The sequence below is a fragment of the Oncorhynchus clarkii genome, chromosome 16 (genome assembly GCF_045791955.1).
Source record: "Oncorhynchus clarkii lewisi isolate Uvic-CL-2024 chromosome 16, UVic_Ocla_1.0, whole genome shotgun sequence".
NCBI classification, from domain to species: domain Eukaryota; kingdom Metazoa; phylum Chordata; class Actinopteri; order Salmoniformes; family Salmonidae; genus Oncorhynchus; species Oncorhynchus clarkii.
Window position 1 is genome coordinate 50,406,337 of NC_092162.1, and position 23,849 is coordinate 50,430,185.

Consider the following 23,849-nt stretch of genomic DNA (forward strand, 5'->3'; position numbering starts at 1 on the left):
ACCGTGGATTGATGGCAGCATTCGTGTGGAACTGAAAGCGCGAACCACTGCTTTTAATCAGGGCAAGGTGTCTGGTAACATGACCGAATACAAACAGTGCAGCTATTCCCTCCGCAAGGCTATCAAACAAGCTAAGCGTCAGTACAGAGACAAAGTAGAATCTCAATTCAACGGCTCAGACACAAGAGGCATGTGGCAGGGTCTACAGTCAATCACGGACTACAGGAAGAAATCCAGCCCAGTCACGGACCAGGATGTCTTGCTCCCAGGCAGACTAAATAACTTTTTTGCCCGCTTTGAGGACAATACAGTGCCACTGACACGGCCTGCAACGAAAACATGCGGCCTCTCCTTCACTGCAGCCGAGGTGAGTAAAACATTTAAACGTGTTAACCCTCGCAAGGCTGCAGGCCCAGGCGGCATCCCCAGCCGCGCCCTCAGAGCATGCGCAGACCAGCTGGCCGGTGTGTTTACGGACATATTCAATCAATCCCTATACCAGTCTGCTGTTCCCACATGCTTCAAGAGGGCCACCATTGTTCCTGTTCCCAAGAAAGCTAAGGTAACTGAGCTAAACGACTACCGCCCCGTAGCACTCACATCCGTCATCATGAAGTGCTTTGAGAGACTAGTCAAGGACCATATCACCTCCACCCTACCTGACACCCTAGACCCACTCCAATTTGCTTACCGCCCAAATAGGTCCACAGACGATGCAATCTCAACCACACTGCACACTGCCCTAACCCATCTGGACAAGAGGAATACCTATGTGAGAATGCTGTTCATCGACTACAGCTCGGCATTCAACACCATAGTACCCTCCAAGCTCGTCATCAAGCTCGAGACCCTGGGTCTCGACCCCGCCCTGTGCAACTGGGTACTGGACTTCCTGACGGGCCGCCCCCAGGTGGTGAGGGTAGGCAACAACATTTCCTCCCCGCTGATCCTCAACACTGGGGCCCCACAAGGGTGCGTTCTGAGCCCTCTCCTGTACTCCCTGTTCACCCACGACTGCGTGGCCACGCACGCCTCCAACTCAATCATCAAGTTTGCGGACGACACAACAGTGGTAGGCTTGATTACCAACAACGACGAGACGGCCTACAGGGAGGAGGTGAGGGCCTTCGGAGTGTGGTGTCAGGAAAATAACCTCACACTCAACGTCAACAAAACTAAGGAGATGATTGTGGACTTCAGGAAACAGCAGAGGGAACACCCCCCGATCCACATCGATGGAACAGTAGTGGAGAGGGTAGCAAGTTTTAAGTTCCTCGGCATACACATCACAGACAAACTGAATTGGTCCACTCACACAGACAGCATCGTGAAGAAGGCGCAGCAGCGCCTCTTCAACCTCAGGAGGCTGAAGAAATTCGGCTTGTCACCAAAAGCACTCACAAACTTCTACAGATGCACAATCGAGAGCATCCTGGCGGGCTGTATCACCGCCTGGTACGGCAACTGCTCCGCCCTCAACCGTAAGGCTCTCCAGAGGGTAGTGAGGTCTGCACAACGCATCACCGGGGGCAAACTACCTGCCCTCCAGGACACCTACACCACCCGATGTTACAGGAAGGCCATAAAGATCATCAAGGACATCAACCACCCGAGCCACTGCCTGTTCACCCCGCTATCATCCAGAAGGTGAGGTCAGTACAGGTGCATCAAAGCTGGGACCGAGAGACTGAAAAACAGCTTCTATCTCAAGGCCATCAGACTGTTAAACAGCCACCACTAACATTGAGTGGCTGCTGCCAACACACTGACAATGACACTGACTCACTCCAGCCACTTTAATAATGGGAATTGATAGGAAATGATGTAAATATATCACTAGCCACTTTAAACAACGCTACCTTATATAATGTTACTTACCCTACATTATTCATCTCATATGCATACGTATATACTGTACTCTATATCATCGACTGCATCCTTATGTAATACATGTATCACTAGCCACTTTAACTATGCCACTTTGTTTACATACTCATCTCATATGTATATACTGTACTCGATATCATCTACTGTATCTTGCCTATGCTGCTCTGTACCATCACTCATTCATATATCCTTATGTATATATTCTTTATCCCCTTACACTGTGTATAAGACAGTAGTTTTGGAATTGTTAGTTAGATTACTTGTTGGTTATTACTGCATTGTCGGAACTAGAAGCACAAGCATTTCGCTACACTCGCATTAACATCTGCTAACCATGTGTATGTGACAAATAAAATTTGATTTGCTTTGCTGCAGGAGGGACTGGTGCGCTTCACAAAATAGATGTCAACATGAGGGAGGAAAATTATGTGGATATATTGAAGCAACATCTCAAGACATCAGTTAAAGCTTGGTTGCAAATGGGTCTTCCAAATGGACAATGACCCCAAGCATACTTCCAAAGTTGTGGCAAAATGGCTTAAGGACTACAAAGTCAAGGTATTGGAGTAAATCACTCTACTATTATTCTGACGTTTCACATTCTTAAAATAAAGTGGTGATCCTAACTGACCTAAGACAGGGAATGTTTACTAGGATTAAATCTCAGGAATTGTGAAACACTGAGTTTAAATGTATTTGGCTATGTAAACTTCTGACTTCAACTGTAGGCCTTTGCTGTAGACACTGTGTTTACTGTGTACGGCCACAGGCGGTGAAAGGGTTGGTACGCAACATGATTTTCAGAGAATTCCATGCAAAGATGATGATGCGGTGGGGATAAGACCTGAATAAAACAATGCTGGTTTATACAGCAGGATTTCCTGACTTGGTAGATTAGGGTGGAGGTTGTTAATGGGCTGCTTTCAACAATAGATTTTAGCCAGGCAAAATATGTAAAGGGTGGGGGCAGAACTATCCAAAACAGATCTAGTAGAAAGTAAATATAATGATGCATGAATGGTACAGATGGCATTAGGGAAGACAGCAACTGTTTTGACATATTACTGTTGGTGTTGTCGCTGTTAAACACTCATACTTTGAGAGAGAGAGCTGGACGTCTCATCCTGCCTGACCAATGGTCTCTCTGAGATAGAGGATGTGAGATAGAGACTGAGAGAGGATGTGGTGAGCTGAAACATGACCAGTAGGAGGTAGAGAGGTGCTGAATTGCCAGATATGCAGGATAAGGATTAAACTGAGCCTACTTGACAGGGACTCTGCGTGTGTGTGTGTGTGTGAGAGACAATTAGCCAACCGCGAAGTTGTTGTTGCGTTTCCACCCCCCCTCAGTAAACATATGGACACCCATATGCTGCACAGGGCACCGTCAACACACCATAACCTACACACACACGTCAAGGCGATACACACCACTTACCATGAACAACGGTGACCAAACGTCATTGTGAACATTTGGTTATTATACACACGCACGTGACAAAACACATGTGACTAAATTATTAGAGAGTATCCAGATGACCCAGCCTCTATCCAGATGATCACAGACACACACATGGTAATGAACATCCTGTATTAAGGAAAATCACAGCACATCCACTGGCACCTCACTTCCCCAAATCTGTATTCACACTCAGCCACTATTAATGACATAACACACTTCAATGAGGAGGAAGGTGAGACTTGTGAGGGAAAAAACATGTATTTGCAGGATCTATTTGATGTACCTATATCATTATCTGTAGCTTCAGAATAGGAGCTTAGTGATCTTAAAGAGCTTTCTGCTTAAAGAAATAAAGAAGGCATATTGCTGTGCACATATGGAGGGTTGAAACTACAAGATAGTTTCACCACTTCCCCCGCCTCAGGGATGGTTCCTTTCTTCCACGTTCACTCACCGCGGCTGGTCTGGGCATGTAGTTAAGGACATGGGATAGAGATAAACTTGAGGAACAGAATAGACCTGTATTGTTTCCAATCATCTTTGTTTCTGAGTAACTTGGTCACAAGGCATAAGACAAAGAAGAAACCACAGTAGCTTGTGATGCCCCGATCTGCTGGGGAGGGGCGGAACCAACCATGACTAAGCAGTTTTGGGGTTTCTATATAAACCTCTTGCGGTTTCTGTATTATTGGGCTCTCACTGATCGTTGACCAGCTCCATTTTTGCAATAATTTATCGGTATTAAAGGCTGATTGTTTGAAGAAATTGAAAGTCCTTTCTCCCTTGCTTGATTAGAATTTACATGACATTCTGCTAACATGCTAATCCCATTAATAAGTGGGTTAATTACAATACAGCAAAACTCTGGCACTGCAGGTCCTGTACTACTCAATAAGAACCCCCCGACCCCATGGCGGTGTGTGCCTAACAGTGGCTCTCTCTCTGCTTTAAGCCCTCAGCTGAGCCACCTGCTCGGCTACTCTCTCCGTCTCTGACATTAAATGAATCCCATTAGTTGTGCTGCTGAGCCCAGATCCAATCCCTCCATCACAAATGATCAGCAAAATAAAGCAGGGGCTCTCTCATCATGGAAGCCAGCCAACTTCTCGGCTCCCCCAATATCAATTGGGACAGATTGAATGCCTGCATTTTCTTAAGACGGACCAGGTCTTATGAGACGCAAGACAGACTGTAGCGCTTTGGATGACATCACTGAGGACTCATTCACTCACTCACTCCAGAAAGTATTCATACCCCTTGACTTATTCCATATTTTAATGTGTTTCAGCCTGAATTCAAAATGGATTCTACCTACATGTACATATTACCTCGACAAAAATGCTCCCGCACATTGACTCTGTATGGGTACCCCCTGTATATAGCCCCGCTATTGTTATTTACTGCTGCTCTTTAATTATTTGTTATTCTTATCTCTTACTTTTTTTGTGTATATTCTTAAAACTGTATTGTTGGTTAAGGGCTTGTAAGTAAGCATTTCACTGTAAGGTCTACTACACCTGTTGTATTCGGCGTATGTGACAACTACAATTTGACTTTACTTGATTAAATACTCCATAATGAAAAAGGGAAAACATGTTTTTTGAAATCTTGGCAAATTTATTGAAAATTAAATACAGAGATATCTAATTTACCTAAGTATTCACACCCCTGAGTCAATACTTTGTAGAATCACCTTTGGCAGCGATTATAGCTGTGAGTCTTTCTGGTGAAATCTCTAAGAGCTTTTTTGCACAACATTTGCCCATTTATATTTTCAAAATCCTTCAAGCTCTGTCAAATTGGTTGTTGATCATTGCTAGACAACAATTTTCAGGTCTTGCTATAGATGTTCAAGTAGATTTAAGTCAAAACTGTTAGGCCACTCAGGAACATTCACTGTATACTCACTGGTCTTTGTGGTTGAATCAGTGTTTGAAATGCACTGCTCGACTGAGGGACCTTACAGATAATTGTATGTGTGGGGTACAGAGATGAGGTAATTATTCAAAAATCATGTTAAAAAATCATGTTAAACACTTATTGCACACAGAGTGAGTCCATGCAGCTTATTATGTGGCTTGTTAAGCATACTTTTACTCCTGAACTTATTTAGCCTTGCCATAACAAAGAGGTTGAATACTTACTGACTCAAGACATTTCAGCTTTTAATTAATTTGTAAAAACAATTTAAAACATAATTCCACTTTGACATTATGGGGTGTTGTGTGTAGGCCAGTGACACAAAATCTCCATTTAATCCATTTTAAATTCAGGCTGTAACACAACAACATGTGAAAGAAGTCAAGGGGTGTGAATACTTTCTGAAGGCTCTGTATAGAGGGGCTCTGTTGTGTTTTGCCCCATGCACAACAAGCATGAAGAAGAACGAGGGGTTGCGGGTGTGACTTTCATATGATGTTTTTCCCCTTTGCTTTAGAGGCTGGGTCTTGGAGCAGCAACAGTCAATGTTCTGTTGAATTTATCTTCACTGTGTGTAATGAATGACATCAAAACTACATCTAAACCAGAATTGTGATCAAATGGTTGGATATAAACATTGACAAATTTATTCACCATTTCCCTACTTTGATCTACTCCTGTATCTCCTAGAATAAGGCTGTAGCGTAACAAAATGTGGAAAAAGTGAAGGGGTCTGAATACTTTCTGAATGCACTGCATTACAAACTTGCACAATTTACAGTATGTTACGAATTTTCAAAACGTATGATTACGAATTCCAATTTTTTGTGGCTAACGTTAGCAACCTATCCACATAGCTAACGTTAGCCACAACTAGCTGGCTAACGTTAGCTAGGGGTTAGGAGTTAGGTTAAAGGGTTAAAGTTAGGGGAAGGGTTAGCTAAAATTGTTGCTATACGTTACATACACCCCGACCAACCACCCTCCTTTTGTTTTTGCCTTAATTAACCTTCAGTCTTTTATAACCATACCAAACGTGACATATCAAACTAACTTGAGTGTCCCAGATTTACTATGAGACCAGGCTGATCAATAAACTGTTGGATTCATAATGAAACCTTATACGCATACGCTTATTGCAACGGACGAGTGCAATGTTTTGTAATCTTGCACGGTAAAGATGGAATGTTGTGTGTGTAAGTATGTCTAAAACGCCAATGGCATGATCTAATGAAGTATGGATGAGTTTTGGTATGACGAGGTGTAGATATAAATGACTGGCTATATTTCGTGCATATGGCATATTTGGTCAAAGGAGAACTGAAACCGACTCAGCCTCCTGCTTGACACCAATCTAGCGAATTCAAAACAACCCCAATGGGATTCATAGTTCAAATAAACTCATTACGATTCAGTGGGTTTCTCTAAAGACGTCTGCTCTACCACATGAGCTGTGTGACTACAAAAGGCATAAGTGTCTGAATTAGGCTAAGTAGCGAGGCCTAAACAGAACTGAGAAAGACCATCAATGGCTCTTTGTATCATCCATTTCTCCTAATCTCAGTTACCAAGAAGTAAAACTTTCCACGTGAGATTAGTTTCTCCAAATCCTCAGTGGTAATGGCGGGGAAACATTAGTGGATTCATCTTAATGAATGTTCTGTCGGGATGAGGGTTGCGTAAGAGCCCATCTGTTCACTCAGTGGTTTTCCTCGTCACGTCTGCCCTCCATTCATCACGTTACTTACTGTATGTCCTCTCTAGCCAAGGCCAGAGATGTCTAAAGGGGCCAACTGACTTCAGCTGAGTCACATTCTTTCATTCCACTTAAGACTAAATACTCCATTACTTAAAGATGGCTCAGAAAGATGGCTCTGAGGTTCATAACGTGTTAGTATTGGGGTGACAGAGATCCCTCCAAAGAACCACTTCATATTCAAACAATTCCCTGCATGGACCACACGCACTAAACATGTGTTGACCATCAGCCATTTTGGGTAAAAAAAAAACCATTATCATCAGTGAGTCCATGCAGCTTATTATGTGGCTTGTTAAGCATACTTTTACTCCTGAACTTATTTAGCCTTGCCATAACAAAGAGGTTGAATACTTACTGACTCAAGACATTTCAGCTTTTAATTAATTTGTAAAAACAATTTAAAACATAATTCCACTTTGACATTATGGGGTGTTGTGTGTAGGCCAGTGACACAAAATCTCCATTTAATCCATTTTAAATTCAGGCTGTAACACAACAACATGTGAAAGAAGTCAAGGGGTGTGAATACTTTCTGAAATACTCCATTACTTAAAGATGGCTCAGAAAGATGGCTCTGAGGTTCATAACGTGTTAGTATTGGGGTGACAGAGATCCCTCCAAAGAACCACTTCATATTCAAACAATTCCCTGCATGGACCACACGCACTAAACATGTGTTGACCATCAGCCATTTTGGGTAAAAAAAAAACCATTATCATTCATGCACAGGACTCAACTACTGAGATATCTAATCCTGCATCTGCCTTTACCTGGCTGTACTGTTTGTTGATATAGAGAAGTTAATGTGTGTGTGTGTGGGAGTAATTTCATCCATAGTGAACTAACTAAATAATAGGCTTTTATTTCCCTCACCACAAAGTGGCAGTGTGGTGGTCTGTGTGTTTACTACTATCCCATCACCACACCCACCATATGTATCAATCTTCTTACTTGTAATAAGTAGAGGATATATATTTTAAAAAGGTAGAGATTTGCAGTCTCATCAGGTAGCTAGCGTAAGTCCTACTCTGGGGTTGAGTAGTTTGTAAACAACCTGCAAATAACAAGACCAATAAGATGATTAGATCTTATAGTGGTCTTATGGGACACACTGCTGTCCACTAGTGTTTTCAAAGGACAGAAATAAAACATTTGGCCTTGTGTTTACTCTCTGGACAGCTTTCAGGCCCTCAAGTCCAGACTTAACTCTTTATTTGAAACAAAGGAGTTAAGTATAAATCTGACCTTATAACTTTTTCACTCCAGACTTAGCCCATCTCTTTATGTGATAACGCAAAGTAATTACATTCAAGTTTAAATCAAACAACCTTGAACATTTTAAAAACCAAACAACCTTAATCAAATCACATTTACCACAATAGGAGAAATTAGTAAATGGCAAGCATCCCGTCACTGAATCTACAAAATGTATCTTTACTCGATCAAGTGAGTGGGATGAATCCCTGCCTTCCACTAAGAAAGCATTGGCCACTGTTCTTGGCCTGAAGTCTCCAGGAACAGCAGAGCCATCCATCCTGAGGACTGTCTGAAGGGCTCTCTTCTAATGAAGGACTCTTCTAACGAAGGTTGCTGAGCCAAACAGCATACATGCCCAATGATTAATCAATACCGTAGAGAAACTGAGGTGGGAGTCAAAGTGAGAGGGGGAAGGAGTCTCTGTCAGACTGTATTGTACTGCAGTAGTTCCCAAAATTGTTTGGTTATTGTACCACCAACTGAATTTTGCTCTGCCCCCAGAAGTACCCCCTCATGTGCATTTCACCAGTAGGCCTATGGTCTCATGAGTCTTCTCAAGTACCCCCTGTGGATAGGTTGAGTATGCCCAGAAGTCCTAGTACCCCTGGTTGGGAACCACTGTTGTACTGTATTTATATATATTTATATATTTCCCCCAGTTTTTGCAGGTTTTCGTTCTCAAAATGGGATATTCGAAGTCCATAACAATGCTTAAACCATATTCTTTGTTGTTTTGTAGTTACCCTTTAATTCAGGTGTGCACCAGCCAGACAGTTGTGTTTGGCCAGCAGTGTTTCTGTAGCACACTTGTGTGGGAATTTTCAAAAGAAAATGGTCACTGGATTGATGCAAATAATTATGATTATGCCAGGTAGACATAGGCTACTTTGTAGTTACCTTTTAATTGCCTTTCAATCTGCCTGAAAACTGTTATCATTAGCATCGCTAACAGCTACACACATCAGGGCTCGACATTCAGGTAAATTTGCCAGTGCCACACCGGGCCAGTGCCAACTGAAAGCTACTGGCTCGAATGAAAAAAATACTGGCCCGGGTCAAGAGCTGACAGGAAAGCAAATTATGCTTTCATTGTTTTAAGAATATATTACCTTTTATTTACAGGCTGAGCAAGTAGCCTTTACAGGGTCAAATTCAAGGACATTTCCAAACACTTAATTGTATTTTTGTTGTAATAGTCTACAGAAAAAACACCCTTCAATTGAAATGGCGGGAAGTAAATGAAAGTGCCTTCATCTCTCATTAAAACGGATCAGAAATGAAATCATAGAATAATTATATTGGAGCAGTAGAACTTCTAAATCAGCTACCACAACTTCAATGACTTTTCAAAAGACCAAATAGCAAAGAGGAAATGTATGATTTTGAAGGTACGCCATTCCATGATGAATTGTACATCGCAAATATTCAACCAAGACTTATAACTTTTTAAATACCTGGTCTGCACACCCATTCTTGCCTCATAACTTGGAACATCTTTCCTACTGCTGTAGTTCTTCATTGAGTTGCTCAATTATATAGCCTAGGTTAAAAATAGAATTATTGCAATATTTCTTTCACTGGCCCAAGTGGCCCACTGATGGGGATGATCGACCTTCCCTGTAAGTCGATCTCTGATGCTTCATACAGTTGGGTTAATTTTTGGTCAATTTCACATAACTGTTTGAATAAAACATGATAAAGAGAGCAAATTGTGATCCTAAAACGAACATGACCAGGTAAAAAAATGTTTTACTGGCACCCTTGCAACTAAATAAAAATGTGTGTTGCACTGCCAAGTCAAACAGTTGCAAATGCGACTGTTTTAGTTGCAGTACTGAACCCTGGTACAGAATATGAGAGCTGGCAAACAGTGTCAAATTCATTTGATCTATTCTCTCGTTATGAGAGAAACCCGGTTTACATTTGTCCTACTATCCAAACTGCTTATGGGGTTTGTTTGAATTTCAAGATTAATACTAATTCTTACAGGCTTTTCAGTAGTTCAGGCTACTCTAACTCTAAGAACAGGACAACCAGTTTGAATTGAATAGCCCTAAACCTAAGCAGCAGGGGCATACAGCCATTGAAGGGTTGGTAAGCTTGTTCTCTGACACAGTACCTCTATCTTCACCTAATGTCTTTCGCAATGTCTATGATCTCCAAAAGGCTTCACTCATTTGAGGGAACTAATTATGTGATGAAATGTGTGCCGATCACAGATAAGAGGGAATCGGTTCCACATAAGGAATTACTGTATTACAGTATTCTGCATGGCATCACTGAACATATTTGCTTAAGTGTTGTTCTCACATTTTGAGTTTTAGCTCCTGGCCAGATGATCAGACCGTGTCTGTGTAATACTAAGTGTATTATACTACATGAATGGAGAATTCTTGAGAAATTCAGTCTCAAGCTTCAAAAAGCCCAGAAACACATTCACCAGCGAGCACACAAAGGAATACAGAGGTTTGAGCTGGCTCTTCACTGGTGGACTAGTAGAAGAATTCTGTGCCCCATTTTAAATTCAGTGTGCCATGAGTATCACCCAATATTATAAAGGGAACTGTCCACCCAGCTGACATTCAGACAGTGCCTGTAGGGGCTGGGAGCTTTACTGTGAACTGATACAGACGACTGGATGAGGAGAGAGGAGGGGATAATTCACGTACTTGTATAAAAGTGATAATGCCCTCGAAGCCATTGTTTGGAGGACATATTGGCACGGTCTTCCGGCCCTCGACATCGTCTCGGGCCTAACAACAGCCATGCCAATATATCCTCCAAAGATTGGCAAATCTCTGGCATGATCACTTAATTAGAGAAGGCAGGCAGAGGAGACAATGGGAATCAACTTAGGGGAGTCAGGGACACAGGGACAATTAGAACGGTTCCTCTCAAGTTAATCTGGCACAAGTTATTATTTGAAAAGTAAAACTAATTGTAATCAAATTCAGAAAATCACACACTGTATTTTGAAGCGAATTTGAACAGAAATCAACCCAAGTGAATCTGGAGACAGGGTTTTGAAGGAATGGAGAGTTTGGGGGGGAGGTATGGTACTCACGGTTGGGAATGGGCTGTCTCATAGCGCTCAAATGCGTGGCCCAGGTCGTGTTTGTTGTTCATGTAGCACTGCGTGCACAAGTCGTAGTCAAAGCACACCTTGCACTTCCAGCGCATCCCCATGATGCCATGCTTCTTGCAGCTGTCACAGATGATGTTGGAGTGGCGCACACCTGCGACAGAGAAAAGGGGAGAGAGAGTGAGAAAGTCAGAGCGAGGTTGAAGGAGGTTAAGACAAGCCAGTCCAGAATTAGTTCACAGTACAGCAAATGAGAAGAGTTAACTGATGACAGAGATGACGAGAGATGCAAATCTTCCTCTCTCCTTCTCTTTGCTTTCGCTACATTAATTGAAGCCTTATTGACTTCTGAGGCAGAACAATTCTGTTTTAATGGGGAAAATGCAGATGAATCCTGCATTAGCACTTGGCATTCAATTCTAATACAGCCAATTCTAAAACAGGGCTGTATTGCCTGTTTCCTGCTTGAGTCGAGAGAAACGGAGATGGAGAGAGATGCCCTTTGCTCTGCGATGCTGAGTAAACATGAGCTTGAGGAACCTTGCTTGAGTCACAAAGATGAGACCAATACCTAAAAATAACAAATGATATACAAACAATACATTAGATACAGTGCATTTGGAAAGAATTCAGACCCCTTCCCTTTTTCCACATGTTGTTACGTTACAGCCTTATTCTAAAAATTATTACATTCGTTTTTTTTTCATTCATCAATCTACATACAATACCCCATAATGACAAAGAGAAACAGGTTTAGACATTTTTGCACATTCATAAAAAAACAGAAATACCCTATTTACGTAAGTATTCAGACATTTTCTATGATACTCCAAATTGAGCTCAGGTGCATCCTGTTTTTATATGTGTTCCCCTATTCCTACCACCCCTCCCCTAATTGGAGTAAACCAATGGACAACAACACTTAGGCTTCTACTTCCAGCTTAGTCATACTATATACATTTTACGGACACAATGTATTTGACAATAGTTCACTTTTTTTTTCATTTTGATCCCCTCTGTCAGCTACCCTCAACCCCTCCCATCTATCTCTGAAGACCATCCAGATTTGATTTCTATTTGCAATATATTTTTAACTGTGCTGTTTCACAAAAGTTCTGAACCTATAAACATTTTACGGACCAGTATATTTTACATTAGTTATCTTGTTGTTTTTAGTCTCCCCCTTCAGCTCCACTCAACCCTTCCCATCTATCTCTTAACACCATCCAGTTTTGATTTCCATTTGCAATATATTTTTCTAATCTGCTATGATGTTTCACACAAGTTCTGAACCTTTCTATTCTCATAGTTTCTACAGATTGTAAATTAAAGATTTTTTTCTTTCTAAAAGTATTATATTATTGATCGATTGACTATAAACTTTTAAAATCACCCAGCAGTGCGATTTACAGAGTTAGCTCCAGGTAAATGTTGCAATTCTTCAGCCATTCCTGAACCTGCGACCAAAAGCGATATCGGTCTCTTCGCAGCAAATATTTATACACACACAGTTGAAGTCGGAAGTTTACATACACTGGAGTCATTAAAACGTGTTTTTCAACCACTCCACAAATTTCTTGTAAACAAACTATAGTTTTGGCAAGTTGGTTAGGACATCCAACAATTGTTTACAGACAGATTATTTCAATTGTCATTCACTGTATCACAATTCCAGTGGGTCAAAAGTTTACGTTGACTGTGCCTTTAATCAGCTTGGAAAATTCCAGAAAATTATGTCATGGCTTTAAGAAGCTTCTGATAGGCTAATTGACATAATTTGAGTCAATTGGAGGAATACCTGTGGATGTATTTCAAGACCTACCTTCAAATTCAGTGCCTATTTTCTTGACATCATGGGAAAATCAAAATAAATCAACCAAGACCTCAGAACAAAAATTGCAGACCTCCACAAGTCTGGTTCATTCTTGGGAACAATTTCCAAACGACTGAAGGTACCACGTTCAACTGTACAAACAGTAGTACGCAAGTATAAACACCATGGGACCACGGAGCCGTCATACCGCTCAGGAAGGAGACGCGTTCTGTCTCCTAGAGATGAACGTATTTTGGTGCGAAATGTGCAAATCAATCCCAGAACAACAGCAAAGGACCTTGTGAAGAATGCTGGAGGAAACAAGTTCAAAAGTATCTATATCCACAGTAAAACGAGTCCTATATCGACAAAATTAAAGGCCGGAAGCCACTGCTCCAAAACTGCTCCAAAACCAAGGAAGAAGCCACTGCTCCAAAACCACCATAAAAAAAGCCAAAGCAACATGTAAAGGTGTTGGTCCCATGTTTCATGAGCTGAAAAAAAAATATTCCAGAAATGTTCCATACACACAAAAAGCGTATTTCTCTCAAATATTGTACACAAATGTGTTTATACCCATTAGTAAGCATTTCTCCTTTGCCAAGATAATCCAGCCACTGGACAGGTGTGGCATATCAAGAAGCTGATTAAACAGCATGATCATTACACAGGTTTTGGAGAATTTGTCAGTACGTCCAACCGGCCTCAGAACCGCAGACCACGTGTAATCACGCCAGCCCAGGACCTCCACATCCGGCTTCTTCACCTGCGGGATCGTCTGAGACCAGCCACCTGGACAGCTGATGAAACTGTGGGTTTGCACAATCTATGAATTTCTGCACAAACTGTCAAAAACCCTCTCAGGAAAGTTCATCTGCATGCTCATCGCCTCACCAGGGTCTTGACCTGACTGCAGTTTGGCACCATAACTGACTTCAGTGAGCAAATGCTCACCTTCGATGGACACTGGCACGCTGGAGAAGTGTGCTCTTCATGGATGAATCCTAGGTTCAACTGTACCGGGCAGATGGCGTCGTGTGGGTGAGTGGTTTGCTGACGTCAATGATGTGAACAGAGTGCCCCATGGTGGTGGTGGGTTTATGATATGGACATGCATAAGCTACGGACAATGAACAAAATGGCATTTTATCAATGGCAATTTGAGTGCACAGGGATACCTTGACGAGATCCTGTGGCCCATTGTCGTGCTATTCATCTGCTTCCATCACCTTATATTTCAGCATGATAATGCATGGCCCCATGGAGCAAGGATCTGTACACAATTTCTGGAAGGTGAAAATGTCCCAGTTTTTCCATGGCCTGCATACTCACCAGACATGTCACCCATTGAGCATGTTCGGGATGCTCTGGATCGATGTGTAAGACAGCATGTTCCAGTTCACACCAATATCCAGCAAATTCACACAACCATTGAAGAGGAGTGGGACAACATTCCACAGGCCATAATCAACAGATCAACTCTATGCAAAGGAGATGTCGCGCTGCATGAGGCAAATGGTGGTCAGACCAGAAACTGACTGTTTTTTTTTATCCATGCCCCAACCTTAAAAAAAAAGTTATCTGTGACCAAGGGATGCATCTGTATTCCCAGTCATGTGAAATCCATAAATTAGGCCTAATGAATTTATTTCAATTGACAGATTTCCTTATATGAACATTAACTCCGTACAGTCTTTGAAATTCTTGCAAGTTGCGTATATATTTTTGCTCAGTGTATTTTTACCCATCTACCAGTAGATGCCCTTCTTTGTGAGTCCGTGCAACTTATTATGTGACTTGTTAAGCACATGTTTACTCCTGAACTTATTTAAGCTTGCCATAACAAAGAGGTTGAATAATTATTAACGCAAGACATTCCAGCTTTTCATTTTTTATTAATTTGTAAAAATTTCACAAAACATAAATCCACTTTGACATTATGGAGTGTGTAGGCCAGTGACACAAAAAATGCAATTTAATCAATTTTAAATGCAGGCTGTAACACAGCAAAATGAGGAAAAAGTCAAGGGGTGGGAATACTTTCTGAAGGCACTGTACAGTATATACACCGCATTCAGAAAGCATTCAGACCCCTTGACTTTTTCCACATTTTGCGATGTTACAGCCTTATTTTAAAATGTATTATACCATTTTCCCCCCTCATCAATCTTCACACAATACCCCATAATGACAAAGCAAAAACAGGTTTTTAGACATTTCTGCAAATGTATAAAAAATAGATAAAAAAAACAGAAATATCACATTTACATAAGTATTCAGGCCCTTTACTCAGTACTTTGTTGAAGCACCTTTGGCAGCGATTACAGCCTCAAGTCTTCTAGGGTATAACGCTACAAGCTTGACACACCTGTATTTGGGGAATTTCTCCCAATCTTTTCTGCAGATCCTCTCAAGCTCTGTCAGGTTGGATGGGGAGTGCTGCTGCACAGCTATTTTCAGGTGTTCCATCGGGTTCAAGTCCAGGCTCTAGGTGGGCCCCTCAAAGACATTCAGAGACTTGTCCCAAAGCCACACCTGCATTGTCTTGGCTGTTTGCTTAGGGTCGTTGTCCTGTTGAAAGGTGAAGCTTCGCCCCAGTCCGAGGTCCTGAGCGCTCTGGAGCAGGCTTTCATCAATGATCTCTCTGTACTTTGCTTAGCTAATCTTTCCCTCAATCCTGACTAGTCTCCCAGTTCCTGCCGCTGAAAAACATCCCCACAGCACAATGCTGCCACCACCATGCTTCACCGTAGGGATGGTGCCAGGTTTCCTCCAGACATGACGCTTGGCATTCAGGCCAAAGAGTTCAATGTTAGTTTCATCAGACCAGAGAATCTTGTTTCTCATGGTCAGAGCCTTTTAGGTGCCTTTTGGCAAACTCCTGATTGGCATACCTCCATGACCAAGGCCCTTCTCCACCGATTGCTCAAATTGGCCGGGCGGCCAGCTCTAGAAAGAGTCTTGGTGGTTCCAAACTTCTCCCATTTAAGAATGGAGGCCACTCTGTTCTTGGGGACCTTCAATGCTGCAGACATTTTTTGGTACCCTTCCCCAGATCTGTACCTCGACACAATCCTGTCTCGGAGCTCTACAGACAATTCCTTTGACTTCATAGCTTGGTTTTTGCTCTGACATTCACTGTCAACTGTGGGAACTTATATAGACAGGTGTGTGCCTTTCCAAATCATGTCCAATCAATTGAATTTACCACAGGTGGACTCCAATCAAGGATGATCAATGGAAACAGGATGCACCTGAGCTCAATTTCGATTCTCATAGCAAAGCGTCTGAACACTTATTTGTTTTTTATTTTTAATACATACATCCAACCGTCTGACCCATTTTCACTTTGTCAATATGGGATATTGTGTGTAGATTGATGAGGTAAACAATTTAATCATTTTTAGAGTAAGGCTGTAATGTAACAAAATGTGAAGGGGTCTGAAAACTTTATGAATTCACTGTAAGTACATAGTCTATATGTGTGTAAACAGCTGAGGTGGGGTGCTATGCTCACCGATCTGGGCATTGTCGTAGAGCAGCAGGTCGTAGGAGCCTTGGTATCCTGTGCGGTAGTTGGTGCGCGTGCCGCTGTCCCACTGTACCACCACCGTCTTATCGGGCGTGGTGGTGCTGCCTTGCCGCCCGATCTCCACCACTGTGCCCAAGTGACCCTCACTGTCATCCTGGTTCCCCCACTTCCAGTCCAGACCGCGCACCACGCGCATGCCCACCTCCATGCTGCGTCTCGGGCCAGCCGGGCCCGAGGGCCGCGGCCTGGTGGGGTCGCTTCCGCTGCTGCTGTTGTTGCGCCTCCGGGGCCTGTGAAGGGCAGGACGGACCCGCACAGAGGGCAGGGAGGGCACCACGGGTAGCACCAGGGGCTCCGGGACCAGATCAGGGGTGACTGACGGGAGAAGGAGAGAGAAATAAAAATATGTCTAATCAATTGGGGCGCTGTCTACGAGCAGAGATGTGAATGAAAACTGGCATTTGAGTTTTCATTTTGTGACAAATAGTTATTGCAGCCAAGCATCTTTTTCTGTAAATAGGCTAGCTCAGATTGGCCATTCACTGGCACTTCTTCATTGGTAAACAATTTAATGATCTTGACCATTTTTTAAAAAGAAGTCAGCCTAAGCCCTAAAACAATGGTCTCAATCATAGAATTAGGAATTAGAACACTAGAATGGACATGGACCGTCTTATGATGGGATAAATGTCAGCCATGTTTGTCAGGGAATTGGTAAACCATGGTTTGCCAGTGCTGTGATAAGATCATAGAAATAGAATGGGCTTGGAACCTCTAACCCTGGCAATTTGACTGGTAAACTCATGGGTACACTCGCAATGGCTGCCTGGTATTGTGATGCAATAATTTCCATGGTAATGTTGAATGTTCATTCAAATTATGCAATGGAATGTAATTTTTTTGTAATGTCAGTTGAGTTGATTCAACAAATCACATTCCAGATTGATGGGTACACTTCCTGCTTTTACATCTGGCTTTTCTTCTAGGTAAAAAAAAACCAAAAGGTTAAGACAATGTAATAATTCCATGGAAAAGCGTTCTAAATAAACAAATTAATGAGACCAGTGCCATTGATAACTATTAGCGCCGCTGGTCCCATGAATTGCAAAGAGTTATGGGAAATTATAACCACGTTGTCTTAACCTTGTAATCTTTAACCTAGATGTTGTTGTCTACGGGTACACTAGCAACGGCCTCCAGTCCACCCATTATACCATCTTTTTTTTGTTGGTAGTTTTTACCCCTTTTTCATGATATCCAATTGGTAGTTACAATCTTGTCCCATCGCTGCAACTCCCGTACGGACTCGTGAGAGGCGAAGGTCGAGAGCCATGCGTCCTCTGAAAAATGACCCCGCACTGCTACCGTGCCCGCCACAAGAAGTCGCTAAAGCGCAATGGGACAAGGACATCTCGGCCGGCCAAACCCTCCCCTAACCCGGACGACGCTGGGCCAATTGTGCGCCACCTCATGGGTCTCCCGGGTCTGTACTGATGCAGTGCCTCAGACCGCTGCGCCACTCAGGAGGCCATCCATTATGCCATCATTGACTTGAATTCCTGTCTATTTCTATTGATAAGATAGTGAAAAATAATTAATTAAGAATATGGATGTGTTAGTAAATTCATTTTGGAGTGCCAGATTGCTCTCAGAGTGCGCTCTGGGTATTCGTAAATTCAGAGCATTGTCAGATTGTCTGTTTTTAAATTCAGAGCGTTTCGTTCTCGGAACATTCAGAGCGCACACTGGACGCTCTCGGAGGAGTAAGGTTGATCCAAGCATTCTGACCTCACAACGGCAGTCCAGCACCTAAGCTAACTGGTTAACGTTGGCTAGCTACTTCCAGACACAAATGAAAAAACAACTCACTGACCATTTTACTCGCCCTTGCAGAGCTGGTTAGGCTGTTTTCATGTTATCCTGTGCTGCTGGCAACAATTTAAATTATATATTTTTGCTGACGTTTACCGACACTGGCCATATTCAACAGGTGTTGAACGTTCATAAATTCATTAGTTATTCCTTGCTCTGGCACACTCAGATGAGAGCGCTCTGAAATTGGAGTAGATGGCCGAGTGAATTCACGAAAAGCACCTTTAATCTGCACTCTGTTAGCTAGTTAGCTAGCCAGACAGTTTTAGAGTTATGATTCCATCATTTTTTTCTAATTAACTGCCAATGTGCTAACACTCCATTCAAACAATGCAGTCAATCCACAGCCATTTATTGGCTGAAATCAGTTGATTGGACTTTGACAAGTTGTAAATGCAACAAGTACTGATATTGTATCATATACTAGCTTTTCAAGAAAACAAAAATGTTGAAATGTATGGTCTTTTTACATATATTTTAGAGGCTATATATACACAGTACCAGTCAAAGGTTTGGGCACACCTAGTCATTCAAGGGTTTTTCTTTATTTTGACTATTTTCTACATTGTATAATAGTAGTGAAGACATCTAAACTATGAAATAACACAAATGGAATCATGTAGTAACCAAAAATGTGTTAAACAAATCAAAATATATTTGATATGAGATTCTTCAAAGTAGACAGCTTTGCACACTCTTGGCATTCTCTCAACCAGCTTCACCTGGAATGCTTTTCCAACCGTCTTGAGGGAGTTCCCACATATGCTGAGCACTTGTTGGCTGCTTTTCCTTCACTCTGCAGTCCAACACATATTGCTCCCCCACTAAGATCAAATTTTATGACAAATTTATGCAGAAATCCAGGTAATTCCAAAGGGTTTACATACTTTTTCTTGTCACTGTATATATATCACAGAACATTTGTTTAAAACCCATATAAACCATATTTATAATTATATGACAATATTATTGGGTAACAATAATTCTATTACACATTTTCTGATAGATCACATGCCTTGCTTAAATTTTCCTGCGTAAATAAAATCCGGATTATGCCTCTCCTGCATTCATTCCAATTAAATTTGTTTGGATTTCTCCCTGACCAATATGGCTGCTATTTTCACCACATTCTGGGACTTTGACAGTTTATGACATAGCCAGGATCTCTATGGTCTCAATAATCAGAGAGCTTTACACCACTCCCATACTGTCTGCGACACTGCAGCAGCATGCATTTTGTCTCATTAACCCATGTACTGAAGCCCTGTGATTTTATCCTGTTCCTTCTTCAACATTCACTGAGCCCCATGCTGTGTGACATGGGCTGACTCATAGAGGAGCAGCTGGACATTAGACTCCCCTAACACGCTCACTGCTTTCCTCTGTACCCCTGACATGACACAGCAGCCACACAGTCATGCCCTCATCATGACACTATGGCATGTAGCATTAGTGCCCAGCAGCCACTTGAAACCCAACAAACGCAGGAAGGAAGTGCTTATTCATGTGGAGGACTGAGTTGGCAGAATGGCAGGAACTTTCACAAATAAGAGAGGTATGCCAATCAGACAGCCCACCAGTCAGACAGCCAGCCAGTCAGGCTGCATATATGGCCTACTTTAGCATAGGGGAAGGGGATATCTAAACTATATATACAAAATAACGTGGACACCCCTTCAAATTTGTGGATTTGCTGATAGGTGTATAAAATCGAGTACACAGCCAGGCAATCTACATAGACAAACATTGTCAGTAGAATGAACTTACTGAAGAGCTCAGTGACTTTCAAAGTGGCACCGTCATAGAATGCCACCTTTCCAACAAGTCAGTTCATCAAATTTCTGCCCTGCTAGAGCTTCCCCAGTTAACTGTAAGTGCTGTTATTGTGAAGTGGCAACATCAAGGAGCAACAACAGATCATCCACGAAGTGGTACGCCACACAAGCTCACAGTAGGGGACCACAGAGTGCTGAAGCGCGTAAAAAACGCCTGTCCTCAGTTGCAACACTCACTACCGAGTTCCAAACTGCCTCTGAAAGCAACGTCAGCACAAGAACTGTTCGTCGGGAGCTTAATGAAATGGGTTTCCATGGCCGAGCAGGCGCATACAAGCCTAAGATCACCACACGCAATGCCAAGCGTCAGCTGGAGTGGTGTAAAGCTCACCGCCATTGGACTCCGGAGCAGTGGAAACGTGTTCCCTGGAGTGATGAATCACGGTTTACCATCTGGCAGTCCGATGGACGAATCTAGGTTTGGCGGTTGCCAGGGGAACACTACCTGCCCGAATGCATAGTGCCAACTGTAAAGTTTGGTGGAGGAGGAATAGTGGTCTGGGGGTGTTTTTCATGGTTCGGGCTAGGCCCCTTAGTTCCAGTGAAGGGGAATCTTAACGCTACAGAATACAAAGACATTCTAGACGATTCTGTGCTTCCAACTTTGTGGCAACAGTTTGGGCAAGGCCCTTTCCGCCTGACAATGCCCCCGTGCACAAAGTGAGGTCCATACAGAAACCAATTGAGATTGGTGTGGAAGAACTCTACTGGGCTGCACAGAGCCCTGACCTTAAACCCTTCGAACATCTTTGGGATGAATTGGAACGCCGACTGAGAGACAGGCCTAATCGCACAACATCAGTGCCCGGCCTCACTAATGCTCTTGTGGCTGAATGGAAGCAAGTCCCCACAGCAATGTTCCAACATCTAGTGGAAAGGCTTCCCAGAAGAGTGGAGGCTGTTATAGCAGCAAAGGGAGGATCAAGTCTATATTAATGCCCATGATTTTGGAAAGAGATGTTCGACGAGCACGTCCACATACTTTTGGTCATGTAGTGTAGTCAGTTGAATCCATTCATAACGGAATGGATTCAACCAAAATGTGTCTTCCGCGTTTAACTCAACCCCTCTGAATTAGAGAGGTCTGGGGGGCTGCCTTAATCGACATCATCAGCACTTGGGGAGCAATTGTTGTTGGGGGTTAACTGCCTTGCTAAAGGACAGAACGGCAGATTTTTCCACCTTGCCGGCTTGGAGATTCAAACCAGTGACCTTTTGGTTACTGGCTCAATGCTCTTAACCACTAGGAGGAATGTCTCAGTTAACCGGTTGTTGAAACACTGTCTGTCTACACAGCCACAACAAGAGGCTAAAAAGCACAGTCACCTTTTTTAAACTGCTGAGTTAACCACGGACAATTACCCTACCGTTGTTGAGGCAGGGGAGGCCTACCTCGGTTGTCCCTCGGCCAACAAATGCTTGGCTTTGGTTGATTTACGTTGATCATGTTGGTGATGGCATTCCTGGATGCTGCTTCGGTCTGTGTCTACCGTACACAGGGGAATCGAGGGGGAGCTACTGCATAGATAGAGGCAGGCAGTCCAGCCGCCTGTAGATGTGGAGCACACTAGATCAGCCTGTCTCTCTGCATCCTCCTCATCTGCCTGCCTGGGCTGCCTACTGTGGGCTTGCAGCCTTTACGTAACGACCTACAGAATTTTGTTTGTGCATTTTGTGTGAGGACAAGAAAAAAGCAGAGACGAATCCAATAAAAACCTGTCACAAATGGATCGTAAAGTGAAACACTCAAATTTGACATTTTCCCTTGTTAAAACCAAGCATGTAGCTTAATCTACAGAAGTTCTGAACTTTTCACAGCTCTCCCTTTAATTGTCACTTCTCACTGGAAAGACTATTTAACACTCACAGCTTCCAATAACAGACAGAACCTGCAACTATTATCTACCCATGCATACAACACTACCTATGAAGCTTTATGCTTACAAACAACATTTATTCACCCTGGTTGATACAACTGACAATGTAGACCAAATGCATTTTTTGTTGGTGCCTAATTTAGTCTTAATCCCATGATAAGTATTCAGATACTTGGTTTAGTGTAGGCCTAAATCCATCTTAATCCAGCAGCAGTAGGCCGAACAAAATTATTATACTACTTTTGAGATTATATTTGTATGTTTACAGAGATTACTGTGTCATTTGTGTGTTAAAGGTATCTGCTTAAGCGTGAAAACATACGGAGTGGGGGGGGGGGGAATCAGAGAGAGAACAAGCAGGCTGCTCATACTCTCTTTCTCCGGCCCTAAAATCACAGTTTAACCTGCCTTCACTGGATTAATAACTCTGGCCAGTCATCTGACACTGTGTTTAAGGGGAGCCTCCGGGTGAGTATCGATAGTCTAAAGTAGCTTCCTATCCTTGGCTCCTCTTCTCCATTTGCTCTGATCTACCGGTGAGATGAAAACAATAAATTAGAAATCCTAGCAGTTCTTTCAGATCACCCTTGATACAGGAAAATAAACTAGGATAAAGAGATCGTCTAGGCCAGTTGTTTTCTACTGCAGGTGGTCCGAATGTTTTTAACATATGTTTCTCCCAAAAAGAATAGGCCTCACAGTTGAGACATGGGAGTATTAGGCTAATGGAATTATAAGCAATTTTACATTACTTTTCACAATGCAAATAGTTTATAACAATATTAAAACCTTTAATCTGTTACAGTATATTCACTGATACATTTGACTGGTTGTCCTAAAGAGATTGACAGTGATTTGTTTGTACCTGGAACAGAAAAGGTTGGGATAATTGAAATGACTGAGATGCACCCTTTGGATGGAGAGATCTATGGAGATTAGGGAAAGGAGACATTTGCCTACCAATCTCCCTCCATGCTTGTGCCTCTTGATCAGGCAGGGATTTCACCATCTTGCCAGAGCATACTGATATCTAAATCAGAATTCAAATTGGATTAGGAATGACTGTGCCAAGTACACTCCCAGCATGGATGAATCTGGGGGTGACTACCTACACAACAAGCCCTTATCCTGGCTTTAGAAGAACACTGTTCCACAGTGGGAGCTTAGCTCAACCCAGTAGGATACAGTGGCTAGTTGGCTGACATCGGACCAAAGAAGAAAAACTGGGAATCGATATTCACAATCAATGGGTTACATTTGTGGCATGCTAAACGGATCTTCCCACAAAGGTGTACAGCAGACTTCTGGGTGGACCACGTTTAGAACCTAATCAATAAATCAACATGAAAAGGAGTAGGGCAGCCATAAAGGACAACCAGGTTATTCAAAAGGATTCTCAGCCACCAAATTGTATCCTCCTATAATTACTGTAAGCAAGCAAGAGCGCAAGCAAGCCAAAACCCAACATCACCAACACAGCAGAGGTCCATATTATTTTGTGGGCCATACAGGGGCCTGTGGTTGGGTGAGTCGCATGAAACCAGTTTCATCCA

The 23,849-nt window shown here is 42.6% G+C and overlaps 1 protein-coding gene across 4 annotated transcripts in view; it reads right to left on the reverse strand.

Annotated features, from left to right (window-relative positions):
* The window catches only part of LOC139368650 (E3 ubiquitin-protein ligase MIB2-like), a 72,296-nt gene that overhangs the window by 34,157 nt on the left and 14,290 nt on the right, over positions 1–23,849 (reverse strand). For all 4 annotated transcript variants that reach the window (XM_071107808.1, XM_071107809.1, XM_071107807.1 and 1 more), the window contains exons 2-3: positions 16,698–17,087; positions 11,350–11,521 (exon numbers count right to left, since the gene is read on the reverse strand). In XM_071107808.1, coding sequence (XP_070963909.1) covers positions 11,350–11,521; positions 16,698–16,920 — 395 coding nt within the window. In that variant the 5' untranslated portion in view covers positions 16,921–17,087. The remainder of the gene's footprint in view (positions 1–11,349; positions 11,522–16,697; positions 17,088–23,849) is intronic.